The following is a 26480-nucleotide window of genomic DNA, read 5'->3' on the forward strand; positions in this document are numbered from 1 at the left end:
AGGTGTGTGTTTGTTTTTTTCCACATACCTATACTTTGTCTGTTTCAATTTATCTCTTTAGACTTCCAAAAGGAATCCCATCTTAAAAAGCCAGAGGAGCTGCATTTTTGAGCCACATGTTTTTAAACAACTTTTCCTGGAATAGCTTGGCTCAGAAACAGGACAGTAAATGGCAACGTTAAAAAAAAAAAAAAAAAAGTGGTACCCACAAGAATTTCTGTGCACTTGCTGCAATAACTAATCCTAGCAGTTAAGCATTGCAATAGATATGTTTTTTTTTCTTTCATGTTTTTGCTTTGTCATTTTTTTAGGGACCCTGTGGTCTTCAGGAAACGACACTGATCACTGTTTTTCATGTTCGTGATTGATGGGCATATGCACAATGTGTCTACCAGATGTGTTTGTCTCCAGTAGGAGTGTCAGTTGTTTTCCATCAGGTGCTGGAAGACAGGACAGGTGCAGACAGGTGTAGACAGATTGATTTCTCTCACAGGTTGGCACGCTGCCTCTGGCCAGACGAAGATGATGTTAGCAACAACTACACACTGAATTGTTTCCAGATCTTCAATCACTTCCAGTCATTTAAAAGACGGATCAGTCCTCTGTAAGCTCGCCTAATGGCTCGATGTTTAGTTTGTAATAGAACGATGTGGCACAAAAAGTGCATTTGCAAGGTTTTCTGATCCTTTCAGCTTTCCCACATCTTCTAATGCTTTACGCTCATCTTAATATGGGTTCAGTTATAGTTTTGTAATCCATCTGCACACAACTCCACAAAGATAAAGCAGAACCGTTTTTTACAGTATTTAATTATATTAAAAATAACACACTGAAACATTCCATTTCCATAACAAATTGAGAATATTAGTGGTCTTTGAAATGCCTCTACAAATAGATATATGTACAACTTTGCCTAATTGAATTCAATGGACAGATTTACAAAAGGGGCTCGGTGGTTAGCACTGATGCCTCGCAGCCAGAAGGTCACCGGTTTGCGTCCTGGTGAGGACACCTGGGATTTGTCTGCGTGGAGTTTACATGTTCTCCCCGTGCAGCGTGGGTTCTCTCCAGGTTCTCCAGCTTCCTCCCACACAGTCTGTGTCGAGGTTAACTGGTGATTCTAAATTGTCCGTAGGTGTGAATGTGAGTGTGCTTGGTTGTCTGTCTCTAAGTGTAGCCCTGTGATAGACTGGTGACCTGTCCAGGGTGTCCCCTGCCTTCACCCTAAGTCAGCTGGGATAGACTCCAGCCCCCCCCGCCACCTTAATGAGGATTAAGCGGTTTATAGATGATGGATGGATGGATGGACATTTATAAAAGGCACACCTGTCTATAGAAGGTCTCACATTTGATGTAGGTCAGCGTAAACCATGATGTCTGTAGAACTGTGAGACATGTTGTGGCGAGGCACAGACCTTGGCAAGGATATAAGGACACTTTTGCAGCATTCAAACTACCCAAAAGCATCATAGCCTCCATCATTCTCAAAAAGAAGAAGTTTGGAAGCACCACTTGTCTTCCTAGATCTGGCCACCCCGACAAACTGGCTACGAATGAAGTCTTAGTCAGACAGATGATCAAGAACCCAGTGGTTACTATGAATGAGACCCAGAGTTTGTTTGTGAAGCGGGAAGCACTTCACAGGAGGACAACCATCAGTGTAGCACTCCACTAAACAGGCCCTTATGAATGGAGTGACCAGATGGAAGTCATTTCTCACTAAACAGCACGGCACCTGAAAGAAAATTAAGAAGCACAATCCTTTGGGCTAAGTAAACGTGAATTTCCGGTGGCATGTGTAAATAAATTAGACACTAACAATAAACTATCATACACGGTGATGGCAGCATCATGCTGTGGGGATGTTTTCTGCAACAGGGACTGAGAGACCAGTCAGTACAAAGGGATGTAGAAAAATATAAAGCAACGCGGTGTGAAAACCTTTCCAAAAGTGGTCAGGATCTCAGGCTGGGGAGAAAGTTTATCTTTCAGCAAGATAATGACCAGAAGCATGCTGCCAAGACAACACACAAGTGGCTTCAGGAAAGCTCTGTGAAAGTCCTGGAGTGGCCCAGCCAGAATGTGGATTTGAACCTGTCTCCGGACAGACCTAAAATATGGCTGTGCACCGACACTACCCATCCATTCTGGTTAAGCTTGAAAGATTCTGCCAAGAACAATGGGGGAAAAAACCCTTCTTTTTAAAAAAAAGAAAAAGAAAAAAGCTTGTGGAGTCATTCCCCAGAGGCTCCTACACCTGTCAAAAATGCTTTAACCAGGTACTAAGTGAACACTGTGAACATTTTTTTTTGGCATTTCAGTTGCTTATTTGAATAAGTTTGCATAAAACTCCAGAAATCTCTTTTGCATTGTCGTCAAAGAGTCTTGTCTGTAGAATGAGGGGGGGAAAAAAAACAATTGAAACATAACAAAATATGGGCTGTTTGAAAGCATCTGAGAACTTCCAGAAAGCACTGTACGCTAGCTTTATGTGTGACCGAACAAAAGAACCATTCACTATTAGTCCAAACTGTGTGAAATCTGGAATCATGTCAGATCACGGTGTCACTGACTAACACACCAAACAGTGCCACCAGATGTGTCACTCATTCAGTGGTTCGATGTTATCTCTTAGCCAGGTTATTTCCCCAGCAACATCTTTGGCAACTGGTGAATCACTTCTGAAGTATCTGTAAAAGCTCATACATACACAAGGTGCAAATCATAACATCACATTATTTACCGGCATATTATTCAACACCGCTTTATTGGCATTGGATAATATAATTTATACAAATCACACTTTGTTGTAATGAGCCCCGTATGTGCGTGGTGCACAAAGTCTTTCTCTCACACATTTCCACTTTCTCTATAATTACGCTATGTTGTAATCACGGGAACATGCTTTCTCCGTCAACAGCTGCAGACACACAAACACTTGGGACATAGCTGAATGTGTCAGCGTGGCAATTAAGAATTTTTATATGCTGTTTTGTTCACGGTGGTGAGTAATTCATCTTCAACGAGCGCACTTCATTATTCTGTGTGTGTCTATCATGCACTCAGGACTTCTGTGTTCAGGACACAACAATGCCAGAGTGACAAGTATTCCATCACTCTTCGAGAACATTTTATACCTGCTTTAATCACAACCCTCGGCTGCTTCTCAGATTTTATTTCCCTTTCAGCAAACGGCGAAAGCTGTTCGACTGAAATCTAAGACAAATCTTACTGCGAGGGAGACGAGAGATTGTCACGCAACAAGTAATCTTGAACATGATGTATGCTTAGGTGGAAAAAAGAAAATCGAAAAGCTCCGTCTGCATCTGGACTCCAGATTACAACGTACAGGCCAACTGCACTTTCATGTACATGTTATCAAAGAATGCATATGGGGCAGTTAACTGCATAAATCCCCCCTTATCAATACAATTCTGCATTTAATCAGTGCAGATGCTCTTGTTGCATCAGTTTCCTACTTACTGTCTCTGAGGTTATCAAAATTCCAAGTACCTAATCTTGTGCATAAAGTCAACAAATGGAAAGCACAAGTGCAGAAATAAACAAGAGATGGTGATACATTAGATCCAGTCTTCCAAGGAAGAAGTTCAAATATGCTGAAATTTCTCGTAAAGTCAGTGAGGTAATTCCCAGTGCTACGTGTAAACCGTGTCTCTGCTTGAAAATCACTTCCCTGTGGTTTTTGGTTCCAAAAGCTTGTTCTAACACTGTGCTTTGCATTAGTAGCAGTGAAAAAGAACAGGCACCAGGTCAAAGGTAAATGGGCACACATAGAGTACTTAGACACACTTAACATAAAGCTGCAACTTAGTGCTGATTTGATTATTACTAATCATTACCAACCTGACTTTCTCGATTAATCATCAGGTCAGTGAGACAAAAACGGCTTATTACAATCTCCCAGTGCTATGATTAATCAGTTAGTCAGCTAATCATTTCAGCTCTTCTCTTCTCTTCTGCAAACATAGATGAACACGCATTACCAAACTTGAAATATAAGTAGAAATAAAAATGTAGTAAATCATCTCATCCACAGACAGACACATGACAAGAATGAGATTTAAATCAAAGAGTAGAAAGGCATTTATTAGACTTGATACAGACTCACCAAGACAAACATGTAGCTGGTCTTTAACAGCATTATTACCAAAAACATAATATTGTCAGCAAGACGCCCAAAATTCAGTCATGTTTTTGTTTTTCTGTTCAAAATTAAGGTATTACAATACCTTCTCTGGTGAAAATGTCAAATCCTAAAAAGCATGGATGTGGTAAAAGTGGTGAGTGTGAGTGTCCATCTGTGCTGTGTTTAAAATGCCCATTTTTCAGTTCTGGCTTCCACTGATTTCACCAAGCCCTTCCCCATGGTCCGGAAGTCCTCCAGTACTGCTTCAACATTGGGAACGGTACTCGCTTCATCTCCAGTCACTTCCACGCTCCGAGCAGACACCTGCGATGTCTGATGTGTGATGTAAGAGACACAAGGTAAGAGGTGAGCATTGGCGAGTGAATATGAGCAGGATGGAGGTGAAGGAGAAACATGTGACCTAAGACTTATCGCAAAGCAAGCATTTAGCAGTTCAAAGGACTCTTCTTTTATATTCATACTTTTAAATAGAAGACTTTTCCCTCACCTTAAAGGGAACTGGCACGAAGGCCTTTGGCTTCCATAAAACTGTGATCACTGTTCCGCCATAAGGATCACAGAAGAAGAGGGCCAGGTCTCCAAACGCCTCCTGGAAATAAATAAAGTTAGGTGAGCCAGAAGCCAAAAGCAAAGCCTGTTACATAAAATGGCATGAGTGGAAATTTTTAAAGCAAAGCAGCTACTTTCTAAGGATGACATCTAATACCCATACTGGCTAATTAAGTTAATTTCTTCCACAAGTTGCTACACTTAATAGCTTCTGTTTGAAAAGTTAGCTAAGTAATCAGCTGGTCTGACTGCTTTGACTCATCGTTAATTAGGGGATGTAGATTTGTTCACACAGTGCACAAAAAGAGACTGTTTGGAGAAAGAAGAGAAGGGAGAACGAGGAGAAAGACAAAGACAGAAGTCAAATATTTTTGCCAAGATTGTTTAATAGCAAGTCAAGGCCCTGGCTGAGAAGTATCTGCAAATATATGAGCCACTTGCAGAAGAGTGTAAAAGTGAGGAGCATAGACAGTATAAATTCTGAAGCAGAATAGTTCAGAGAGAGGTTCACGCGATTTCTAAGAAATCTACATGAATAAAGATGACACTTGGGTGTAGTTACCTTGTGAAAACGGCAACTCCAGCCGAGTTTCACTGTGTGCTTCTCATTCCAGCTGCAACTTGCGTGGGTAAACTATGTTTCATCGCTTTCCTCACATCGTGTGTCAACAAGGTGTTATTAACATCGCACCTTCCTTTTCACACGTAGTGCATCTCTGACAGATAGACTCACCCTTAGCTCTGCCAGGTAGAGGGACACAGGGTTGTAGTCGATGACTGGCAGGGATCCTCCAGACTGGGTCGCACTGCCGGTCGTGACGCCTCTGCTGAAGGTGACGGCAGGAGGATCTACGGCCTGGCTGAGCAGAGGAACCTGCTTTGGGTTCAGGTGAATCACTACATCGTAGACTTCCAGAGGAGGACGCATGGCCACCTAAGCAAACAGAGATAAGCGCATGAAAACGCTGAAATACTGAATCATAATTCCTTTTAACAGTAGAGTATTCCTGGGAAATAATCGGAGCGGTGAATAAATATGAGCTTTCAATCACTTTTTTTTTTTTTTTTTTTTAAACCAACCTTGACATCTTGGAGCTGGCTGCCGTCCATCAGCTGTTGTTCCAGGACCTTAAGACTCTCTGCAGCCACCGTCATCACACGCTGCAGCATCTGAACACACATGCAAAGGTCATTTTGGACATTTTGAAACATTTCTACTGAAAACATTCTGACAAGTAATATAAAGATCAGGGATATACAGTTAAAAACCAGAATACCAGAATTACATACACTTCATTAAAAAACAAAAAACACATGACCTTTTTTGTTTTCTCACTGTCTAAACTTTTCCTGTTTTAGGTCAGTTAGGATTACCAAAATTACTTCTATTTGCTAAATGCAGGAATGATGGGAGAGAGAATTGTTTAGGCATTTTTTTATTACTTTCTTCAAAGTCAGACGTTTACATACACTAAGATTACTATGCCTTCAAACTATTTGGGAAAGCCCAGATGACAATGCCATGGCTTTGGAACCTTTTGAAAGATTAATTGACAGCATTTGAGTTAATTAGAGGCACACCTCAAACACACTGCTTCCTTTTGTGACAACATGGGAAAATCTAAAGAAATCAGTCAAGATATCAGGAAGATAATTGTGGACCTCCACAAGTCTGGTTCATCGTTGGGTACAATCTCCAGATGCCTGAAGGTTCCTTGTTCATCTGTTCAAACAATTATATGAAACTAAAATTAAACCGTTTGGCCATAATGGCCATCGTTATATTTGGAGGTAAAAGGGGGAAGATCGCAAGCCTGACAACACCATCCCAACTGTGAAGTACGGAGGTGGCAGCATCATGTTGTGGAGGTGTTTTGCTGCAGGAGGGAATGACGCACTTCACAAAATAGATGGAATCATGTGGGAAGAAAATTATGTGGAAATGTTGAAGCAACATGTCAAGACATCAGCCAGGAAGTTAAAGCTTTGGTGCAAATAGGTCTTCCAAATGGACAATGACCCTCAGCATACCACCAAACTAGTTATAAAGCAGCTTCAGGACAACAAAGTCAATGTTTTGGAGTGGCCATCACAAAGCCCTGATCTCAATCCTGTAGAAAATTTGTGGGCAGAGCTGAAAGGCAAGACGACCAACAAACCTGACTCAGTTCCACCAGTGCTGTCAGGAGGAATGGGTTAAAATTCTATCAAACTACTGAGAGAAGCTTGTGGAAGGAAACCCAAAACATTTGACCCAAGTCATACAGTTTAAAGGCAATGCTACCAAATACTTAGGAAATTTATGTAAACTTCTGACTTTGAGGAAAGTAAGAAAAATTATCTCATTAGTCTGGTGTTTAGCAGATATAAATAATCTTGGTAATCCTAACTGACCGAAAACAGGAAAAGTTTAGTCACATTTAATATCAGACAGTGAGGAAAAAAAAAAACAAAAACATTATGTGTCTTTTTATACAGTGTATGTAAACTTCTGGTTTCAACTGCAGTTGTAATAATTACCACTGGAATATAACCAGTTTCCTGAAAATATGATCAGTTGCAGACATGAAAAGGCAAAAACAACATTTCAGCATCCAGAGCAATATCCAGCAATTGTTGAAGAAGAATTACAAGGAGCTGCTTAATGCATATCTTTCAGCTTATCTGTGGAAACACTGTTTTCTACAGTTTATCATTAAAAAAATCCAAAATAACCCTTTGAACATGCACCATTTGCTTTTTTAAAATACACCATGTTATCGTTGCAGTTGTACCATTATGCTCGTGCTAATTCCAGTCTTTTGTTTACTTTAACACTTCTATTAAAGGCACTTAATTCCTATTTAAAGGCTTTCTTGAAACCCATTTGTTTCAGTGTGTTGGCACAAGGATGAACACTCTTTATCTAAAAGTTTTAAACTATTTCTGCATATGGTCTAACTCACAAAAATACATTTCTAAGCAACATTTCAGTGCCAGACATTCATTAGGAAAATGCACAAAGAGCCATCCTAAATAGGCATTATCAATGATAGGCTTGTTCCTGTCCTGTGCACCTGCCTCATGAAACAGATAAAAATCTTTATACCCAACACTTTAGTTGTTTTGTTTTTTGACTACTATCAGCCAAATGAACCAGGTTCTAACCCTATCATCAGGCAAATGTAGTTACATTCAAACTAACCTGAACCCTCCTTTTAGTTTAGTGATAAATCCTATCTTTACAGAGCCCACATTCTGCACATTCAAAGGCTTAGAATTGTATTACTTGGGGTCTACTCGAATATGTTTACATGATTCAATGTAAAAAAAAAAAAAAAAAGCAAAAGACCCAAAAGACAGAATCTTCTCACCATCTGTCAGAAATGCTGTTTTAGCTAATGTCACTTTAAGGACCCCATCCCAACAAAAGTGAGGTAGTTCTTTCAGAAGCTGCTCTAGTAGGAAAAGAATAGTGGACTGTGAAGAAGCTCTCATGTTAGTCATGAGGTAGACATTATGTAAAAGTGTTACATGCTGATGTAAGCAAGAGAAAAAAGCCTGAGGTGTGCGCTACAAACCAAGGTGGAAACAGATAGACTATCTTTGCGTTAGCTGGCTTGACATAACTTCTCCAACTCATGATGGGTATCAGGACAGGTGGTCATCTTTGTTTAAACTAGGTTTTCTTCATCAGGCTTTGTGCACATTCACATAAAAAGGTGGCGAATGATGCATCATTTGACTTTTCCGCCCATAAGTGACTGATGGCATGAGTCAAGAGGAAAAGCTTGTTATAAAAGACAGTTCTGAAAAATACAAAAAAATATTTTACTGCAAACGATGCAGGAAGACAATGCTGGTAGCAAATCGTTTATCATGCAAGTTAATAATATTTTACTGCTCAGTGTACTCTCACTGCTGCTTACTTCTAACAAAGCACATTAGAACTTGCATAATCATGGATATGTCATCATCACTTTCGTATGAAATTAAATATTGGTATTGTTGTTACTGACTGAATATTCTGTGATAAATACTGACAGACTAATACATTTTCTCATTTGTGTTGTAACAGTTGCAAAACCAGCAGTGTAAAATGGACTTGGCAGCAAACCAGGACCAGGCATTAAAACATATTTACACACATTCTGCATCACCAACTGAATCCACGTAGGCTGTCATGGCAACACGGAGTACACAGTTTGCCCATTAAAATTGCATGGCTTTATGCAGTGGCATTACTAATGTGTTGCAAAACAGGTTTGCAGATATAACATATTCCCTCAGCTGGGAATCTTACTAATCAGAGAGAATATTACCTGGAAAAGAAGTGGTGAAAGGGTGGTGCTCCTTAAAAGCCATTTAAATCCCAAACTCTGAACAGAACCTGCCGAGCAGGTTAGGTGTGCAGCCTCAGTTACCATAGTGATCAAACCAGGTTTAAAGAGAACCAACTTCGTGGATTTGGAAACTCTGAATTTAAGTCTCAACTTATCTCGCAAATCCATTAATCTTGCTTTATAGTACACCCCTCTGGACTTCAAACAAGGTGCTTTAGACAGGTAAGGAGCAGTGTTTTCTGTGGGAGGACATAACTCCCTTGGCACAGACTTCAGGGCTTTGCAAGTTTGCAGATTTTTTACATGCACAAAAAAAGTTATACAACACTCTAAAAGAAAGGGGAAAACCACAACCACAAAATGATAATACAGGCTCTTTAAGACTAATTAACATTTCTAAAACCGTGGTTAAGTAGGTATTTCTTGATGGAAAGGATCTTGTATAATTAGAAGGAAATTAAAAGGTCCCATAATGTGTTCCTTCTCAGCAAACCAACACCAGTGTCACATGTCCCCACAGTGACAGCTTTTCAGGCCAAAGTACTGCAAAGATGGTACATTTAAACCCCTGGCTTTAGGACTGTTCTTAACGGGCTGTTATACTCTGAACACCAAAGAGCAGCTGCTGTTCCCGCCTCCTTCTGGAATAACACATCTGTGGTTGAAAGCTGGAACTGTCAATCACAGAGCTGGACAAGGCTCGGGTGTTACATAGCACCTGGGTCCAATTCATACTCTGGTTAGACTCATTCTCGGGCTTGAGAAATTGGGGGAAAAGTAAACGTCTTAATATCTTAACGGCTTTTATTTCCCACCTCCAAGTTTAAAATAACCATAAAACACAACAAAAAAAAAGGGCCCTGTAAATAGTCATTCTGTCAGCTGATTAATTCCATCACAATCTGCTCTCTAGTGGTCACTTGGAGGAACTGAAACATCTACAAACAACACTGTGAATCAGCATCATTCATTTACCCATTTGTTTCGAAATTCATTTTTAGTTTCAAGTCTCAAGAATGCATGCACTACTTCGACAAGGCACGGATGTACAATCTAAACCGCCATATAAGGTCAGACGGAAATGCTCCTGTACATTGTGATGTAGCCGGGTGAATTAAGGCCATAATGACGTCTCCATCAGGACGTCACAGAGCACAAAGTTCCTGCTCTCCACGGCTGGTATAAATGAGGATGCTGGGGGAGTATCTCCGTTAAAGTTGGACTTGCAGGGGGAGTGAGGTGGACAAGCACAGGAAACTTATCTGGGTCAGCTGCGCACCATGGGAAACTGGTGTGTGTACCTTTTCTGCTCGCTACTATATGCCACTGGATTTTTTTGCAGCTATGGCCAAATCGAAACAGAGGAATACAAGAGAAAATATTTACCTTATTTCACTACAACAGAGGACGGCAACGAAAAGCAACTGGTGAGCTTCTTCGTGTGATGGTTGCCTAAAACCATCAGTCGTGCTTCCACACAGTTTTTAAGTTGTTGATGTAATTATTGATGTGAACATTCTGCTCAGATAAAAACTCTTTGGAATGCTGTTTATCACTAATTTCATGTTTGCCACACTGATACATTCTGCTTTTTTCAGATCAATGATTTACACGAGGTTTTGGAGAGACTTCAGAACTATCCATTTCCAGCTCTAAGAAAAAAGCACGGCTTTCTGCCTGTGGTATGTAAAAAAACAAAACAACTAAGTCCCTCTGGAATTATCTCAGCTTTTGCAGCATCTTTCGAGTGCCATGTATTCGCTTTGTTCTGAAGCATTCATTATTCATTTATGATGAGTAAATCATTAGTCAATACCTACTTAAACAGGATTTATTATCTTTTCAGTGTGATCCAGGAGACCAGTGTGCACTAAGAAAAGGTTCCAGGATCGGAAAACTGTGTGACTGCTCCCTGCCGAGAACGTGCAACTCTTTTCTACACCGCTGTTTATGATTTTCTTTGTCCTTTCACATGTCTGAAACCTTAAAGCTTGTGATGTATTTCATGTCAAAGTTGACAAGGTAATACGTTTTATCTTTTTCATGTTTACTGACCAAATGTAATATTTCATCGTTTTTTTTAAAAATCCAGTATTGAGTACTAAATCTATTAAATGGGTTGTTTGTGTACGTGTTGCACTGGTGTGTCCACTGACCTGTACAGAAGGTGCTCGTCTGGTCCACATAGACAGTTTTGTGTCTTTAGGCGTAGCTATAAACATGACGGGCAGAGACTCCCTGGAGGCCATGAAGCTGTTCTTGATCTCTGTGTAGTCAGCAGCTACACGTGACAGAGAGGTGAACAACAATTGTCGTTGGCGTTGGAACAGCGACGAATACGGGCAGGATGTGAAAGTATGTCGGGTGTGTAAATAAAAGGAGGTCAGGAGGGATTTGTTTGTATCATTTTGAGGAAAAAGGTGTGTGTGTGTGTGTGTGAGAGTACTTGCCTGTGAGCTGGTTGTTGAGGTTGACTACCAGCGGGTTGTTCCTCCAGTCAAAGGAGGAGAGCAGATGAAGGAAACGCAGGAAGCCCACCTGAGGAGAACTGAGGAAGAAAGACAAATTCATTCACATGACCTACTGAACAAACAGAGGTCTGGGGGGAAATAGACCCTCCACAAATGGGAACACATGATAAAGGCGAAGAAGCTGTGGTTACCCAGGAGGCGTAAATGGTGCAGGCTGCAGGAAAAGCGACGCCACCAGAAGGTCTGCTGTGTCCTCTGTGATGTCGTCACTGAAGAGCTGAGCCCCCAGCCAGCGCTTAGCCAGGCGACACACTGCCCCGAAGCATGGGTGCTGCTGCTGGAGCCTATCGAAAACAAGATGCAATGTGTAAGATTGAGCAATGAGGAAAAAAAATGATACAAAAACAAGGTGAAACTAAGAGATAAGCTGGTCAGAGAAAATAAAACATATAAGCAAAACATTTAAAGGTTGAAATAGAAAACATGAATTAATTACCCATGTAATGTGCTGGTGAGTAGAGGCTTGTGAACAGTAGCCATCTCCAGAGCCTGAGCCTCCTCATTGTCCCTTACAACCAATAGTCCATCGGGATTTACACTTTCCCTCAGCACCTGAGGCTCGCGATGGTAGGCCACCTGGATTCGGAATGCCAAGCCGTCCTGGAAACAAAGGCAGAGAAGTACAAAATCTTAATGACCGAGTTCAATGATATCATAAAGGCCTCAGAGCAAGCTATTATTCCAACAGAACTCTTCTTTCAGAGTGCAGTAATTATGGTTCCTAAAGCCGTCAGCCACCTCTACAGTGGAATGAGCACTCAATTTGGGTTCAGGAGGCAGACACCCTCTTTACTTTCTTCTTTGATAAAGCCTATAGTTAGAGCTGGCTCAGGTGACCTGTGAGGCAACCCTTAGTTTTGCTGCTACCAGCCTTGACCTCCTATGATGCACTGAGCACCTCACATCTCTTCTCTTTCACTCTCTGTGCATTTTTAGGACACAATTACCCATCATTACCTTTGTATCTTCTCTCTTCCATAGTTTTCCTTTTTTTCTCTCTGTCCTCTCTGTGCAGGCACTACTACGCAACTATCTCACTTCATACTCTTTACTTTATCTTTTTCCTCTCTGCTCTCTTCTCACCCAACCCGAGCCCTGTTCTGTCTGATGTTCCTTCTAGATCAAAGACAGTTTTTCCTCCCCATTGTTGCCAAGAGCTTGCTCTTGGGGGAATTGTTGGGTTTTTCTCTGCATCACTTTAGGTATTGAACGTACTACATTAGGTGCCTCGAGATTACATATCTTAAAATTTAGCACCATATAAATAAAATGGACAATAATATCAATATTAATATAATGATATCTAAGTCAGCTGAGATAGGCTCCAGCCCCCCCGCGACCCTAATGAGGATTAAGCAGTGTACAGATAATGGATGGATGGATATAACAATATCACAAAATAATGCCACCAACTTTCCTGGACACACCTTAAACTTATATTTACATTCCAATTATAAAATGATCTTTAGTTTAAAAACATACCTTCCAGACATCCAAATGCGTTGGACAGGGTCTGCATGTATATTTATGGTGCTTCCTGAGTAATTCTCCCAGTTGGATGTGGAAGGCAGCTCGGATGTGGCGGATTGCGAGGCGGTCGTGAGGCCACTTTCCGCTTCCCTCCATGTGACAAATTACTGCAGAAACAAGGTTACCGATACATTAGTATAATAAGTTTGTCTCGCTTTATGTGGTCAAGTGGCTGCAATTTTAAACTCAGTGATTATTTAATTTTGCACGTGTGTTGTCCCAGATGAAAGAGACACAGAGACCACACAAGTGGTCATCCAAGGAAAAAGGCAAATAAAGCAAAGTTACAGTGGCATGCAAAAGTTTGGGCACCCCCGGTTAAAATTCCTGTTAATGTGAACAATTAAGCAAGTGGAAGATGAAGTGATCTCCAAAAGGTATGAAGTTATGGATGACACATTCTCTTTACATTTAAACAAAATCATTTTTTATTTTCATCTTTTATGTTTTCAAAATAACGACAAACGGAAAAGGGCTGCAGCAAAAGTTTGGGCACCCTGCATAGTTAATACCCAGTTGCACCCCTTTGGCTAGTATCACAGCTTGTACTTCTTGGAGCCAGCCAAGAGTCTCTCAATTCTTTTTGCCCATTCTTCCTTACAAAAGTCTTCCAGTTCTGTGAGATTCCTGGGCTTTCTTGCACTGCTCTTATGAGGTCTATCCATAGACTTTCAATGATGATTAGGTCAGGAGACAGTGAGGGCCTTCAGCCTACGCCTCTTGAGGTAGTCCATCATGGATTTTGAGGTGTGTTTAGGATCATTATCCATCTGCAGAAGCCATCCTCTTTTCAACTTCAGCTTTTTCACAGATGGTGTTAAGTTTGCTTCCAGAATTTGTTTAATTGAATCCATTCTTCCCTTTACCCGTAAAATGTTCCCCATGCCACTGGCTGCAACACAGGCCCAAAGCATGATCGATCCAGCTTAACAGCTGGACAGGTGTTCTTTTTATGAAATTCAGTACCCTTTGTTCTCCAAACATACTTTTGCTCATTCCGGCCAAATCATCAGTCCACAGGACTTGCTTCCAAAATGCATCAGGCTTGTCTAAATGTTGTTTTGCAAAATTCAGATGTTGAATTTTGTGGTGAGGACGCAGGAGACGTTTTCCTCTGATGACTCTTCCATGAAGGCCATATTTGTGCAGGTGTCACTGAACAGTTGAACAGTGTACCACAACTCCAGTGTCTGCCAAATCTTCATAGAGGTCTCTTGCAGTCAAACAGAGGTTCTAACTTGCTTTCCTAGCAATCCTACGAGCAGGTCTCTCTGATATTTTTCTTGGTCTTCCAGACCTTATCTTGACCTCCACTGTTCCGGTTAACTGCCATTTCTTAATTACATTCCTAACTGAGGAAATCCGTAACTGAAAATGCTTTGCTATGTTTTCATAGCCTTCTCCTGCTTTGTGGGCGTCAATCATTTTCAGTTTCAGAGTTCAAGGCAACTGCTCAGAGGAACCCATGGCTGCTGATTGTTGGGACATGGTTAGAGGAGTCTGGGTATTTATAAAGCTTTGAAACGTGCATCTCCTGGTCTTTCCTAATGATGATTGTGAATAAGCCATGACCCTATCAGGCTAATTAAGGTCTGATACCTTGTCAAAGTTATCTCCTGGGGTTCCCATTCTTTTGCAGGGCGTTGCTTTCATTTTTTCAGCTTAATTATTCACATTAACAGACATTTTGACCAGGGGTACCCAAACTTTTGCATGCCACTGTATGTTTCAGTGATTAAAAATTCCTACATAACACACGATCGATGGCACCCATTAACAGGAATATATCTACATGCAGTTTTTTTATTACAACAAAGAAGAATTAACAAACTCTTTATTGTGTTGGACGAAGCACTAACCTGTGATGGGGGTGATATACGCAGGGCATGGCTTGTCTTCCTTCGGCACCAATGATCTGCAGGTCTTTTCTTTGTCAAAAAAGGAGTAATCCGTCTTCAGAGGCTGAGGGGGAAAGACCTGCAAGGCATCGATGAAATCTTAGAACAGCCATGAAGTCAAAGTCACAATTTTATATCAAAGCAGTTACCAGCAACTTAACAAAAGCTCACTGAGCTGGAGTTGGATTACAGTTGTGTTTAAAATTGTGCTGAATTACTAGAATTTCACTAGTGGTACTTATCATTGCATTAATGAGAGCAGTTCCCTGTTCACAACAAGAACCTTTACCTGAGTGTATCTGAGTGCAGGGTGGGCTCCCTGCACAGCTGTGACGGACAGAGGCAGACCTTCCAGCCTCCACAGTTTTCTGCTCAGGTCATCGTAGGACTGAACCACCACTAAACTCTCCTCCTCCCCAGTACTGGGCACCTGAAGGGCAAAATAAAATAAATACGAGTTAAAGGAATGCTGTGTGTAAACATCATTATGGAGTATATATAATGTTCAAACAGTGACTCTGACACCCTCTTCTGGTGGGGTGTACTACTGCTTTTAACAACTAGTGATAATATAAAGTACGGCTGCACGACATATTGTTTCAGTATCTACATCATAATGTGTGGATTGGTCACATCGTAGGAAGTGTGACGTGAAGTACAGTAAATTAAATCTAATACATTATACAGTCAATATATCAATATTGATCAAAATACTCCATAAGCCTACAGTCCCAGTCAGCTGTATGTCATATTTCAGCAGCAGAAAGGATGACCTTGATCAAAAACAGGTGCTCTGTTGGCAGTGCAATCGTTTCTCCTACACAAAGCAGCATGATTCATTTGTTTGACCATTTAAATTGGCACCACAAATCTTTGCATGATAAGTACAAAGTTGAATGTCATCCAAAGCAAAAGTCTATTTTGGATGTCTGTGTAGATTCTCAATCACCCACTTCATGATAATCTGAAGGGCTTCAGTAAAAAGCAACTGGCTTTCTCTTTAAGATTTCTTCAAGACATTTTACCTCTCATCTGAGAGGCTTCTTCAGTTCTATTTTGGATGTTTTTACCAATGTTACACCATATGAGAAAGGCTCCAATTGTCTTGCCCTCATCGCACTCAAGTTGTTTTTAAAAATTTTCTGCACAGATGCTCGTTTCAACTAAATCATCCTCAACCATCCTTTAATTCTTTCCAAACAGTTATTCAAGTCATGTGGTAAAACGTTCTGCTGTTTTTTTTTTTTTTAAATCACAATAAAATAAATATTTTTTCAATACCTTCCTGTAATTTATCAAAGAATATTTTGGGATGTCACTGTTTACAAAAAAAAACCCCTATCAAACTCTAACAACAGATTTGTATTTATGTACAATACATATGTACAAATGATGGAAAAACAAAAGTACTGTGCAGCCCTGATATAAACGTTGCAACACTGAATTCAATGAGAACATAAGATCATTTCCTTACACCAATACCTAAAGGTCTTCTCCAACATCATTACAACCCCCCAAAAGAAAAAACTGAATACTGTTCAAAGTTAAACAGAGAATATACAGGGTTTTAATACAAGAATATGAATCAACAAAAGTAAAACTGTTCTCTTCCTGTGTTAGGTGACTCATCGAGGTTATTTTAGATCTGATGCAAAATAAATTCAATCAACCATTTACCTCACTTCCACTTTTGATGACGTCATCCACCATCGCCCCGACGTAGCGCACACAGGACTCGGGGATGTCTGCATGCCTGGTGGACAATGAGTTATTATATTTTAACACCTTCCTCAAACCCATACCTGCAGTTACCTCACTGGCGTTTTCTGTTTTGGCAGATGCCGAAGTAAAACAAACCTCAACCTTCTTATTATTAACCCAAAACCCCGGTTCTGTTCTTCCCAATAACGGTCGGCGCTAGCATGTGCTAGCCTGCTAGCTCGCTAACGTGAACCACCTTCGGATCCGCCAGCGGCACGCAGCATGAAGCGCACTGGGAGGAGACGGAGCTCTGTGTGGGACTGCTTTGAACAAGTGGGCAACTTCGTCCGCTGCATGAAATGTGACGCTACTCTGAAGTACTGCGGAGGAGCCACCAGCTCCATGATGAACCACATGAGCAGACACCATCCGTCCAACGCGCCTCTGGACGAGGACGAGAAGCCGGTGATCTGTAACGTCCAGTGTCTGGAGGACGAGAGCACGTCTAATTCAGACATCATGCAGGTTGCCATCATGTCACCCAACATAAACATGACTGCCACCCCTCCTGAGCGGGACTACGGGGAGAGGAAACGCCTGAAGCGGAGCTCAGTCTGGGATATTTTCATCAAAGTGGACGACGAGGTTCATTGCACGATGTGCGACACCAAACTGAAGTACAGGAGCAGCACCACCAGCATGATGTACCACATCAAAAACAAGCACCCGGACACCATACCTAACGACGGCGTGTCGCTGGCGACACACGCAGAGGTGACTGAACTCATCTCCAGAATGATAGAAAAGGACATGCTTCCCATCAGCATGGTCAATGGTGATGGTTTTCGTGAGCTACTTGCGTACACTGTGCATAATTATAAAATGCCATCTACTGGAGATATAACACGCATTATTGAAGGCCACTTCCATGATAAGGTGGAGGAGCTGGTGGTGCAGCTGGGTAAAGTGGAGAAAGTAGCTCTCACTGCAGATTTCTGGACAGCGCTCCCATTTCAGAGGTACATTACAGTTTCCTGTTCATTCATAACAGAAGACTGGCAGGGGAGGTCAGCTGTGCTGCAGACACACAGGCTTTCGTCAGAGGGTCACACAACTACAGACAACGTCACCGAGCGGCTTCTCAGCACCGTGCAGGCCTGGGGTATTGCTGGGAAAGTGACTGCATGCATTCATAACAACACACAGAACATCTTGTCGGCCCAAGCGTGTGCCCGCGTCACCTGGGACTATGCCACTTGCTTTGCCACTACGCTGCAGCTGGCAGTCAGTGATGGCCTGAGTGAAGATCTCGTCCGCATCATCGTTGCAGCAGGGAAACTCGTGAGGCACTTCAATCACAACTTGCTGGCGAGTGAAGCTTTGGAGCAGAAGCAAGTCCAGATGTGCCTGCCGCAGCACAAGCTCATACAGTCGAGCAAGACCAGATGGGACACTATCTGCGACATGTTTGAACGGCTGCTTGAGCAGCGGTGGGCAATAAAAGCTGTTCTCTCTGATCGAACCATCACCAACAGACATCAAGCGCAGACTCTTGAGATTGAAGATGACTGCTGGCAAATAATTGAGAATTTCACACCTGTGTTGGCGACACTGAAATGGGCAACAACAGTCATATCTGCTGAAACAGAGGTCTCCATCTCAAACATCTACCCAATCACGTTCAGCCTCATTCAGACTCACCTTGTGCCAAAAGAAAATGATGTTGAACAAGTCTCAGAGTTCAAGCTGAAAGTTCAGAAGTCACTTCGAAATCACATGGAGGTAAGCATGAGTTAATGCTGACTTTCAGTTTGGCCTTGACTGAAATACATTGATGTGGATTAGGATAAACAGTCCCCATTCCTTTTACATAACTACATCAGTGTCATTTCATTCCTCTCTCTGCAGGTTGACTCGAATGAATTAGCTTCAAAACCAGCCCTGGTCGCCTCTATGTTGGACCCTCGCCACAAACACCTCAGCTTCCTGACGCCAACTGGGAGACTGGCTGCAAAAGTTAAACTGCATGAACTGGTTTCAAAATTAGATGTAATAACGACTACTGTGGGCACGAAGGATGAGCAGCAGGAGACCCTGATCACGCCTGATATTAGCCAGGTGGCTATGCCCTCTCAAATGAGAAGTGACACCAAAAACACCATGGTGTTGCTCCTTGGAGACAACTACAGTTCCTCCTATGCCACAGACTCCGAGGCTCAGGTAGACTACTACTTGAGAGACATTGCTCCCTCGCTGGACATAAACCCTCTTGACTGGTGGCGGGTAAATGGACCAAGATTCCCCAAACTGGCCACTCTGGCAAGACACTATTTGTGTGTACCTGGAGTATCGCTACCATCTTTATTGTCGGAAGCTGGACAAACGTTTGCAACAATGCGTACGAGATTGAGCCCAGAGCACGTTGACATGATGATCTTTGTAAACAGAAATCCATAACTTGCATGACCTTACAGGGTAAAGATGCACACTGGCTTCCTATATCAACAACAGAACAAGGTTACTGTAGGGCGGTGGGGAACCATGGGTGGTGGGTCAAAGAGGTCAAGGAGGATGGAGAGACAAACATTAATGCAGCAGCCACTCTTCTCTTTCGGTATGTACTATTTGCTGGTGATAACAGTGCTATGAACTAAAATGTATTCCATCAACAAAAAGCTTCAACATCTTCCCTCAACAGTTGTTGTAAGCTGAGCTGTAGTCAAACATGTAACCACATCCAAATGTAGTTCTGAGTGATAAAACAGAGCGATCTGTCTCATCAAGTCAACATGATGGCTGACACGCAGGGCATTAAGCAGTGGGAAGTGGGAAAACAATGTCAGTCATATTTAAGTAAACATATAATTACACATTCAACATCGTGTGTCAGACTGATCCAAGCATCGAGAGGAAGAGGCTAACTGTATCGGGGGAAAAAAGAAGAAAATGTACTGGTTTGTTCCTATTACCTTGATAACATACTGAATAACTGTACTATCAATACAACTAGTAACTCAATTACCACACTAATCACTGTACTCAAACCAGTATTAATGTCATTTCTGTTGTGTCTCTCAGTAAGCGCTGCCAAAAATAAAATACATACAGCTGCAGTAGGTGCGTGATGATCTGTTTGGGGACCAGCCGCTTTTGGCACATGCTCTCTCCATCCCACAGCACGGCTTCAGTGATGGCACCGTCCTGGAAGCGACGCAGCTCGGAGCGAGGGCCCCACAGCTGACGAAACGCAGCTGCCTACCAGGACAATTAAAGCATGAGTACATGAGCGTGGTGACATAAGTGATAGAGGTTTGTCAAACAAAAAACTGTGACCATGAGACAACAGGTTAATATCTTTTGCATGCTAATGATCAAAATAAGAGTGAAACATGGTCATAAATGGTATATTTGTTGAGATTACTGCAGTAGGACAATATTCGTAAGAAATGTTTACAACCATACTTATGGTAAAATATGTACAGTAAAGTAGAATAGTAAAGTTCTTTCTTATTATGAGAAAATAATTTAATTTAACCTTGGTAAGAATTTACACACAAAGTGTAAAATTCTCTAGTGTTTACAATACATGACATGGTAAATGCAGAGTTGCATTAAGTAGGAATGCAGTACTAAAACAAATGGGCTCTGTGCTTGTAGCATGCTATTGATTTTACACTCATGCAGTATGAAGTGAAACAATTTTCAATTTTTCAATCTCACAGGTAAAACGGGTAAAGCTTTAAATGTATATTGTAGAGAGACGGTTAAGTTACCTTGGGGCTGTCTGCTGGTGGGCCTCTTTCTAGGACAGAAGCTGCCAGCTCTGGCCTTAAGAGTAAACCGAAGGAGAGGGGAGGCTGAGCTTTGTACTTTGGGGCTTCACACTCCACAGACCACTGTGATGAAACAAAAAGGATGATTTAGATGTAGTCCACACGCACACAGGTACCTTTTTTTCATTTAGAACTGGGTTTTCCTCTTTTATTGCCAAGAAAAATATCTCAGTCTACCTGAATACACAATTGCTCAATATGGCAGAATAACAACTGTACATTTATGTGTGAACATGTAGTCCTGCCAGCTAGGTTTGTACTGGTTGTATTTTAGCTACCTGTGCCATTGCACAAACTTGCATCATGTAGACAAAGGAGATAACAGCATACAGATACTGACATTTGGAGCCAAAAACCTGTCTGCATGTCAGCACTGCAAATGGAATATCTGAATATCTGGAAGGAGTTTTCAAAAAGTTCTTTGTTCAGTGATGTATAATTGCTTTTTTGTGCTGTTAGAGCTGAACTATTCGTGCTGATTACATCTGGATTTGTTAAAAAGAGCTTGTTCTGCCAGCTGAGTAAACGTGAATGTAAATAAATCTCACCTCAGGATCAGGAGACAGGGAGTGGGTGAGGAGGTGAATCCTTTGGTCCAGTCCTCGCTGGAGCAGTGTCAGAATGAAAGGAAGTGCAGTGTGGACATAATTTCCACTGTGGTCCATCAACTCACTGAGGAGATTCAATTTCTTACAACTGGACTGAAGCTTCACCAGCTCACATAACCTGAGTAAAGATAAAAAGCACAAAACAGAAGAGTCGACATGTTCAGCGTGAGAAAGACGCTTTTTCCCAGTACTTTCATTATAGCTGACATTAAACACTGTGACAGTCAATGTGTCAAAGGAGAAGGTGTCATGAAAGGAAACCGTCATTACCCAGATTCTATTATGGCGACACTTCATAGACAGTGGAAAATTTAGTTTTTTAAAGAGGAGGTGCAAAACTAAGCTGCTTATGTAGTGCACAAGATGGATTAGATTTAATTAGGTTCTGTTGCATTAGTTGATAGGTGCAGACATACTGGAATACGTGGTCGCTTGTCCTTATCATGGGCTTGGGCGTCATGAGGAGGCTGTGGAACCCATCCACTGTGGGGTTGTCCCAGAACTGCATCGACACAGATGCCTCATGCTGTAGCTGAGAACCAAATTTTTTTTCAAAAAAGGTCAAAACCAGTTGCATAATATCATCAGAAAAAAAACGGTCTTCAAAAACACTACTGTTTTACATGACCTACCTGTTTGTAGGTGCAAGCAGTCATGTCAGCGCACATGTTGAGATGTCCTGAAGGGTCGACAAACACCACCTGGAAAGCATTGTGGAACTCGGCAAGAGATGGCTACAGGGATGAGAGAAAAAAAATCAGGGATAATAATGAATCATTTATGAGGTAAACAAAAGTCTGAAAAACTACATGCATAAGTTTACTGTTTTTTTTAAAATTTGAGGTAGACCACTTACAGCTGTAGAATCAGGATCTCTTGCTAGGCTAATTCCATTCACCGTCAGGTCTGTAGACGCTATAGGACAGATGAGAGGTGGGTAAGTTGCAAGATCTTCAAAAAAGTTCTTGGCAAATTACTGCTTAACTACCATACATCAGATTCCTACATCTATGAGAAAATAATGGCTAAGTAGCCTGAAATTCTCTTACCCAGGAAGTTCAAGCTGTTTCGAAGCAGCTGATAGGCTGTCATGGTGTTACTGATTCTGTGAGTAGTCAGCAGGTAAGCCAACAGCATTGAAGTCAGGAAGCCATTAAAGCAACCTGTACCCTAATAAGACATTGAGAGAGTAATACAGATGTAAGGTGAGATTAAAAAAAATTTTTAAAAAATCAGGGAAGAATAAAAAAAAAGATTTAAACAGAAAGAAACAAGCTCTTTGCAACAAGCAAAGCAGCGTCTCCAAGCTTCCTACCTGGTTGAGTTCTCTTTGACGTAGCCAGACTTTGAGCAAAGCAACCCCGTCAGCAAAAGCTGAGCACTGGGAGCTGACAGCAGACAGAAACTGGAGGTGAGCCCTGGGCAGTAAATCCCCCAGAACAGAGCTATTGTAGTGCGGCGTGGGAGGCTCGCTGATCTCTGTAATAAAACAAACAAACAAGAAAAGAACATATGTTTTAATGAAACCGACATTTCAGTTGAACATGTGAAGAAGGACTCTGTCTAAATGTCTGACAAAAGGTTGATTAGGTAGCTCTGATGGATAATAGTTGAAGAGCAAGGCATACAAATCTACAATCCTACCAGAGTGGGATGTCTGCAGTCCAGTGTACCACTCTGTCCGGATGTTATTCCTCTCGGGATGCAAGCGGCTGGGCTTGAAGAACCCAGGAGGTGGACAGGCATGAACACGGACAGTGAAGCTCGAAGAGTTTTTATCTGAAGGAAAGGACACCACAGGACACCTTGTCTCGCAATCATTACACTAAAATCTTGTATTAATTTTGTACAATAGACCATAAATTAAAACCTAAATACCCGGAGGGGTCAGCAGCAGAACGGGTCGGAGTCGGTTGCCATGGAGACAGGAATAACGCATGGTTCCGATTTCAGAAGATGATGTGAGGTGCTGGGCCAGGCCTGCCAGGTACAGAGCTCTTTTCCTTGGATACCTCTGGTTTACAACGTCTTTTGGGTGAAGAACATCCTAATAACAGAAAGATGAGCCGACAGAAGACATTCATGTTTCTTAGAATCCTGTATCTGTACCAACATGTTGCATTTAGTAAGCTTAAAAAAAAACAAAAAAAAACAGGACAGGTGACTTACAGCTGGGATTGTCACAGCCAAGTCCACCATGACATGTGGTTTGGTGCAGATGCCCAGTGGATAACTCCCGATCAGATCAATGGAAGCTGGAGGGGCCATGTGGAACTTTCCCTTTGTTATTTTGGGCACCAGGAGAAAAGGGACCTTAACTGCACTAGACAGCCATGACAAGTCACTGACCTGAAAACACAAGGAGACTGTTCAACTGCAGTTACAGATGTGCGAATTTGTAGAGAGCTGGATGCCTGGAGGTGAACCTCTATGGTTTATCCTGAAGCTTTTTTTACTGTTAAAATACTACATACCTCAACCTCTGGTGAATCCGGCACAGTCTGAAGCAGCTTGGTGACGGTTTGAACAAAGGAATCTATTTGCTGTTTCCTGCGCTCACTCAGGGCGACTTCTTTCAGCAGCTCCTCCATCTGATTTTGGTGAGAGATTGTATACATTTAGCAGGAGTGTGTGAAAGTTCACGTGGTTATTGTCTACATGAGAAACACAGGCTGGAGAGACGCAACCAGATTCCTGTATCTTCTCTTGTCACTCATTTCTTTCAGAATCATAGACAGACTCACATATACATACTTCACTCATCCCCTTGGGGAAATTCAAGTCATGTCAGTAAGTTTGTGGTCTTACCTGCATTTTCAGGAGGCTGCAGTGAAACAGGCTTTCAGCCTCCTTCAGCTGGTTTAGCTCCTCTGCTGTGGGAGGTCTGTACAGATCATTTCGGGACAACTTCACCGGGTGATAAACCACCTCCTCCTCCCCTCCAGCATCAGGTTTGCTCCTTTTGGCTTTAATAGGAGCCTCATTTTCCTCCTCTGATGGAATCATCTGTAAAAACAACAGCCGCAGGTTTAACTAAACGTTTAACATTACACTAATAGTATAATCTTTAGGTAGGATGTAGAAGGCAGTCAGAATAAACATTAAACATCACATAAAGTAATGTGACAATTGTGAGATAATTCTGGTGTTTGTGTTACCGACTGTATCTCTCGTACATTTAGTTTCCTATAATTATTTATAAAGTATTATCATCACAGATGAAAGAAAAATGATTGGAACAACACAGAAATGTCGTCCGGCAGAAACACTGAATCTATGTTGATGTCCGACATTGAAACCAAACCTTAGACGACCACGAATTAATACTAATTAAACCATTATCTAAAAAGCCAGCGTAAATTTAGTTGATTAAATATTATAATAATGTTGGTGAAACAATACTGATTCAACCATTACCTAAATATCTGTCTGTTTCTAAAGTGTATTGAAATTACTGAGGCAAAACTTTTCTAAAAAAAAATGTAAGTCTCATGAGTTTTTCATATCTGAATATCTTAAGAAAATTAACACGAAGAAATACAACATTCCTAGAATACTGTGTTGCATATACAGTGGTCCAAACACACCAAATAATGAATTGTTGGCAGATTTTAAAGTGGTATTATTTGATTAAAATGACCTTTGTACATTTTTGAGATGAAATATGATTTGTTTTTTCAAACTGCAGCACCCGAGTAACACTAACAGTTACAATTTTATATTTTAAAAACATCCCTTTCAGAAAACTATGTAAGAACACCTTAACAATTTTTGACCTTGTTAATAGGTCTATATGGTGTTAATATATCTCATAAGAAACATCATGAGTGAAATAAACAGACAACACCATGCCTGAGCATTTCCACCTTGAAACTGCAGCGTATTAATGACGCATATGCACAGAATACTGACACAATTTTAATGATCAAAAATAAGCCATACTACATTGTTGATTCAACCACGTTTTTTCTCCACACAATTAAACGATTTAAAAGGTTGATGTTTAAAAAGTATTGATGTTTAACCTTCACCAAATATCAATCTTTTTGACAATAAATGAGCTTTCACTATCTGAAAATAGCAATGTAAATGCAACATTGCAGGCAAAGCATGCGAGCATCACCCGCGTACCAGTCAGTAAAACTGTCTTGTTTAGCAGGAGCTAGCTAGTTAGCAGCTAAAATCACAACAAATGGAGCTAGCCTTACCTCTGCTGGCTCTTCTGTAACCACCTGCTTCTTCTTCTTCATGGCTAAATTGCTTTCAGTGTGATTATAAATCCGAAAATTTGAAAGTTATGGTTAACACTGCTCTCCCGTCCCTGCACTCTCACATGTGCCATGGGTGAGACAAACTTGCTACCAAGCAAAATATTTCTCTGATTGGTTCAGCGGAAGCGGCGCTGAAAGATGATTGGCTCACTGCAGGTCGACTGTCGCCTCGCTTTTAACAAGGTAGGTTGCATGAGCAAGTGTCCCGATTGGTGCTTTAGAGATGCTACATTCAGTGTGCATGGGGAAATAACCATGAAGTATGAACGCAAAGCTCATCAACAGGCCTCTACTTCACTTGCTGAATAAACAGAAGTGGAAAAAGGCGCAAATGGTACGTTGTTTAATGTTTAAATATTTAATTATAAACTCATTAAAATTAGGAAAGCTACATTTACTTGCAGTTTATTGTGTTAGATGCTATGTTGCAGAATGTCAAAGTCAGAGTCAAAGTTACGAAACCTCACCCAAGTTATCGAGTAGGAAATTTGACTTCTGGTGACGTTTTCAGATTTTTCCAAGTGGCATTTGGTTTATCCGAGTTACCAGTTGCCATCGAATGCAGCACGATACAGCTTGGATTCCAAACCCAAACGTATATCCATGCAGTAAATACATTTATTCTAATATCAAGTACAAAAACATTAATGTAATACATTTATTTCGACAGTTCGTAGCTGTTTTGTTGTTTTTTTTCCCCCTTCTTCAAATTACCACACATGTATGGCAGATGTTTGCAGTCGCTGCAGATTTCTGTGCATGTGGTGAGTTGCCAGTTTGTAGAGAGGTCTTTCTGTTTTTTTTTACCAAAACATACTTGAAAGTAAAAACTCTCATGAGATAGTCCAATTTTCTTGCTTCACAGTGTTGTTGTATTTATATAAGGCACTGCTATCTTAAATTATGTTTTCTGGGATACATTGATTGAACAAATAGCTTTCTTGTTGCTCATATTGTAATTAGATTCAATCTTTGAGCTGCAATGTCCCTGCAGGGCACTTTGTTTACAGACAGCAGTCAGTGAATAGTAAATAAACTAAAAACAAATAAACAAAAAGAATACTAAAAC

The 26480-nt window shown here is 41.2% G+C and overlaps 2 protein-coding genes across 2 annotated transcripts; one reads left to right on the forward strand and one right to left on the reverse strand.

The window, feature by feature from the left end:
* Positions 1–4077: 4077 nt before the first annotated feature.
* On the reverse strand, positions 4078–25470 carry nol6 (nucleolar protein 6 (RNA-associated)). The gene is made up of 26 exons (XM_008288734.1): positions 25349–25470; positions 23949–24146; positions 23615–23731; positions 23310–23489; positions 23019–23187; positions 22785–22919; positions 22456–22619; positions 22190–22310; positions 21997–22055; positions 21773–21874; positions 21557–21672; positions 21081–21258; positions 20473–20595; positions 19806–19954; positions 16676–16751; positions 15288–15428; positions 14960–15077; positions 13053–13207; positions 12007–12170; positions 11702–11854; positions 11490–11587; positions 11196–11320; positions 5798–5887; positions 5451–5651; positions 4656–4757; positions 4078–4480 (listed from the first exon to the last, which is right to left on the reverse strand). The coding sequence occupies exons 1-26, from the start codon at positions 25388–25390 to the stop codon at positions 4331–4333; spliced, it is 3426 nt and encodes a 1141-aa protein (XP_008286956.1). The 5' UTR covers positions 25391–25470; the 3' UTR covers positions 4078–4330.
* LOC103362386 (zinc finger BED domain-containing protein 4-like) lies at positions 16774–19769 on the forward strand. Its single transcript, XM_008288722.1, has 2 exons — positions 16774–18481; positions 18608–19769. The coding sequence occupies exons 1-2, from the start codon at positions 16982–16984 to the stop codon at positions 19154–19156; spliced, it is 2049 nt and encodes a 682-aa protein (XP_008286944.1). The 5' UTR covers positions 16774–16981; the 3' UTR covers positions 19157–19769.
* Positions 25471–26480: the final 1010 nt, after the last annotated feature.

This window comes from Stegastes partitus, unplaced genomic scaffold (assembly GCF_000690725.1).
Source record: "Stegastes partitus isolate 25-593 unplaced genomic scaffold, Stegastes_partitus-1.0.2 Scaffold13, whole genome shotgun sequence".
NCBI classification, from domain to species: Eukaryota; Metazoa; Chordata; class Actinopteri; family Pomacentridae; genus Stegastes; species Stegastes partitus.

Excerpts from the sequence above, each read along its gene's own strand:
- LOC103362386 (XM_008288722.1), top strand. The coding sequence starts at position 16,982 with ATGAAGCGCACTGGGAGGAGACGGAGCTCTGTGTGGGACTGCTTTGAA. Across the intron at positions 18,482-18,607 it reads CACTTCGAAATCACATGGAG|GTTGACTCGAATGAATTAGC; the intron begins GTAAGCATGAGT and ends CTCTCTCTGCAG.
- nol6 (XM_008288734.1), bottom strand. The coding sequence starts at position 25,390 with ATGAAGAAGAAGAAGCAGGTGGTTACAGAAGAGCCAGCAGAG. Across the intron at positions 11,588-11,701 it reads GCACCATTTACGCCTCCTGG|TTCTCCTCAGGTGGGCTTCC; the intron begins GTAACCACAGCT and ends TTTCTTCCTCAG. Across the intron at positions 4,758-5,450 it reads TCTACCTGGCAGAGCTAAGG|GAGGCGTTTGGAGACCTGGC; the intron begins GTGAGTCTATCT and ends ATTTATTTCCAG.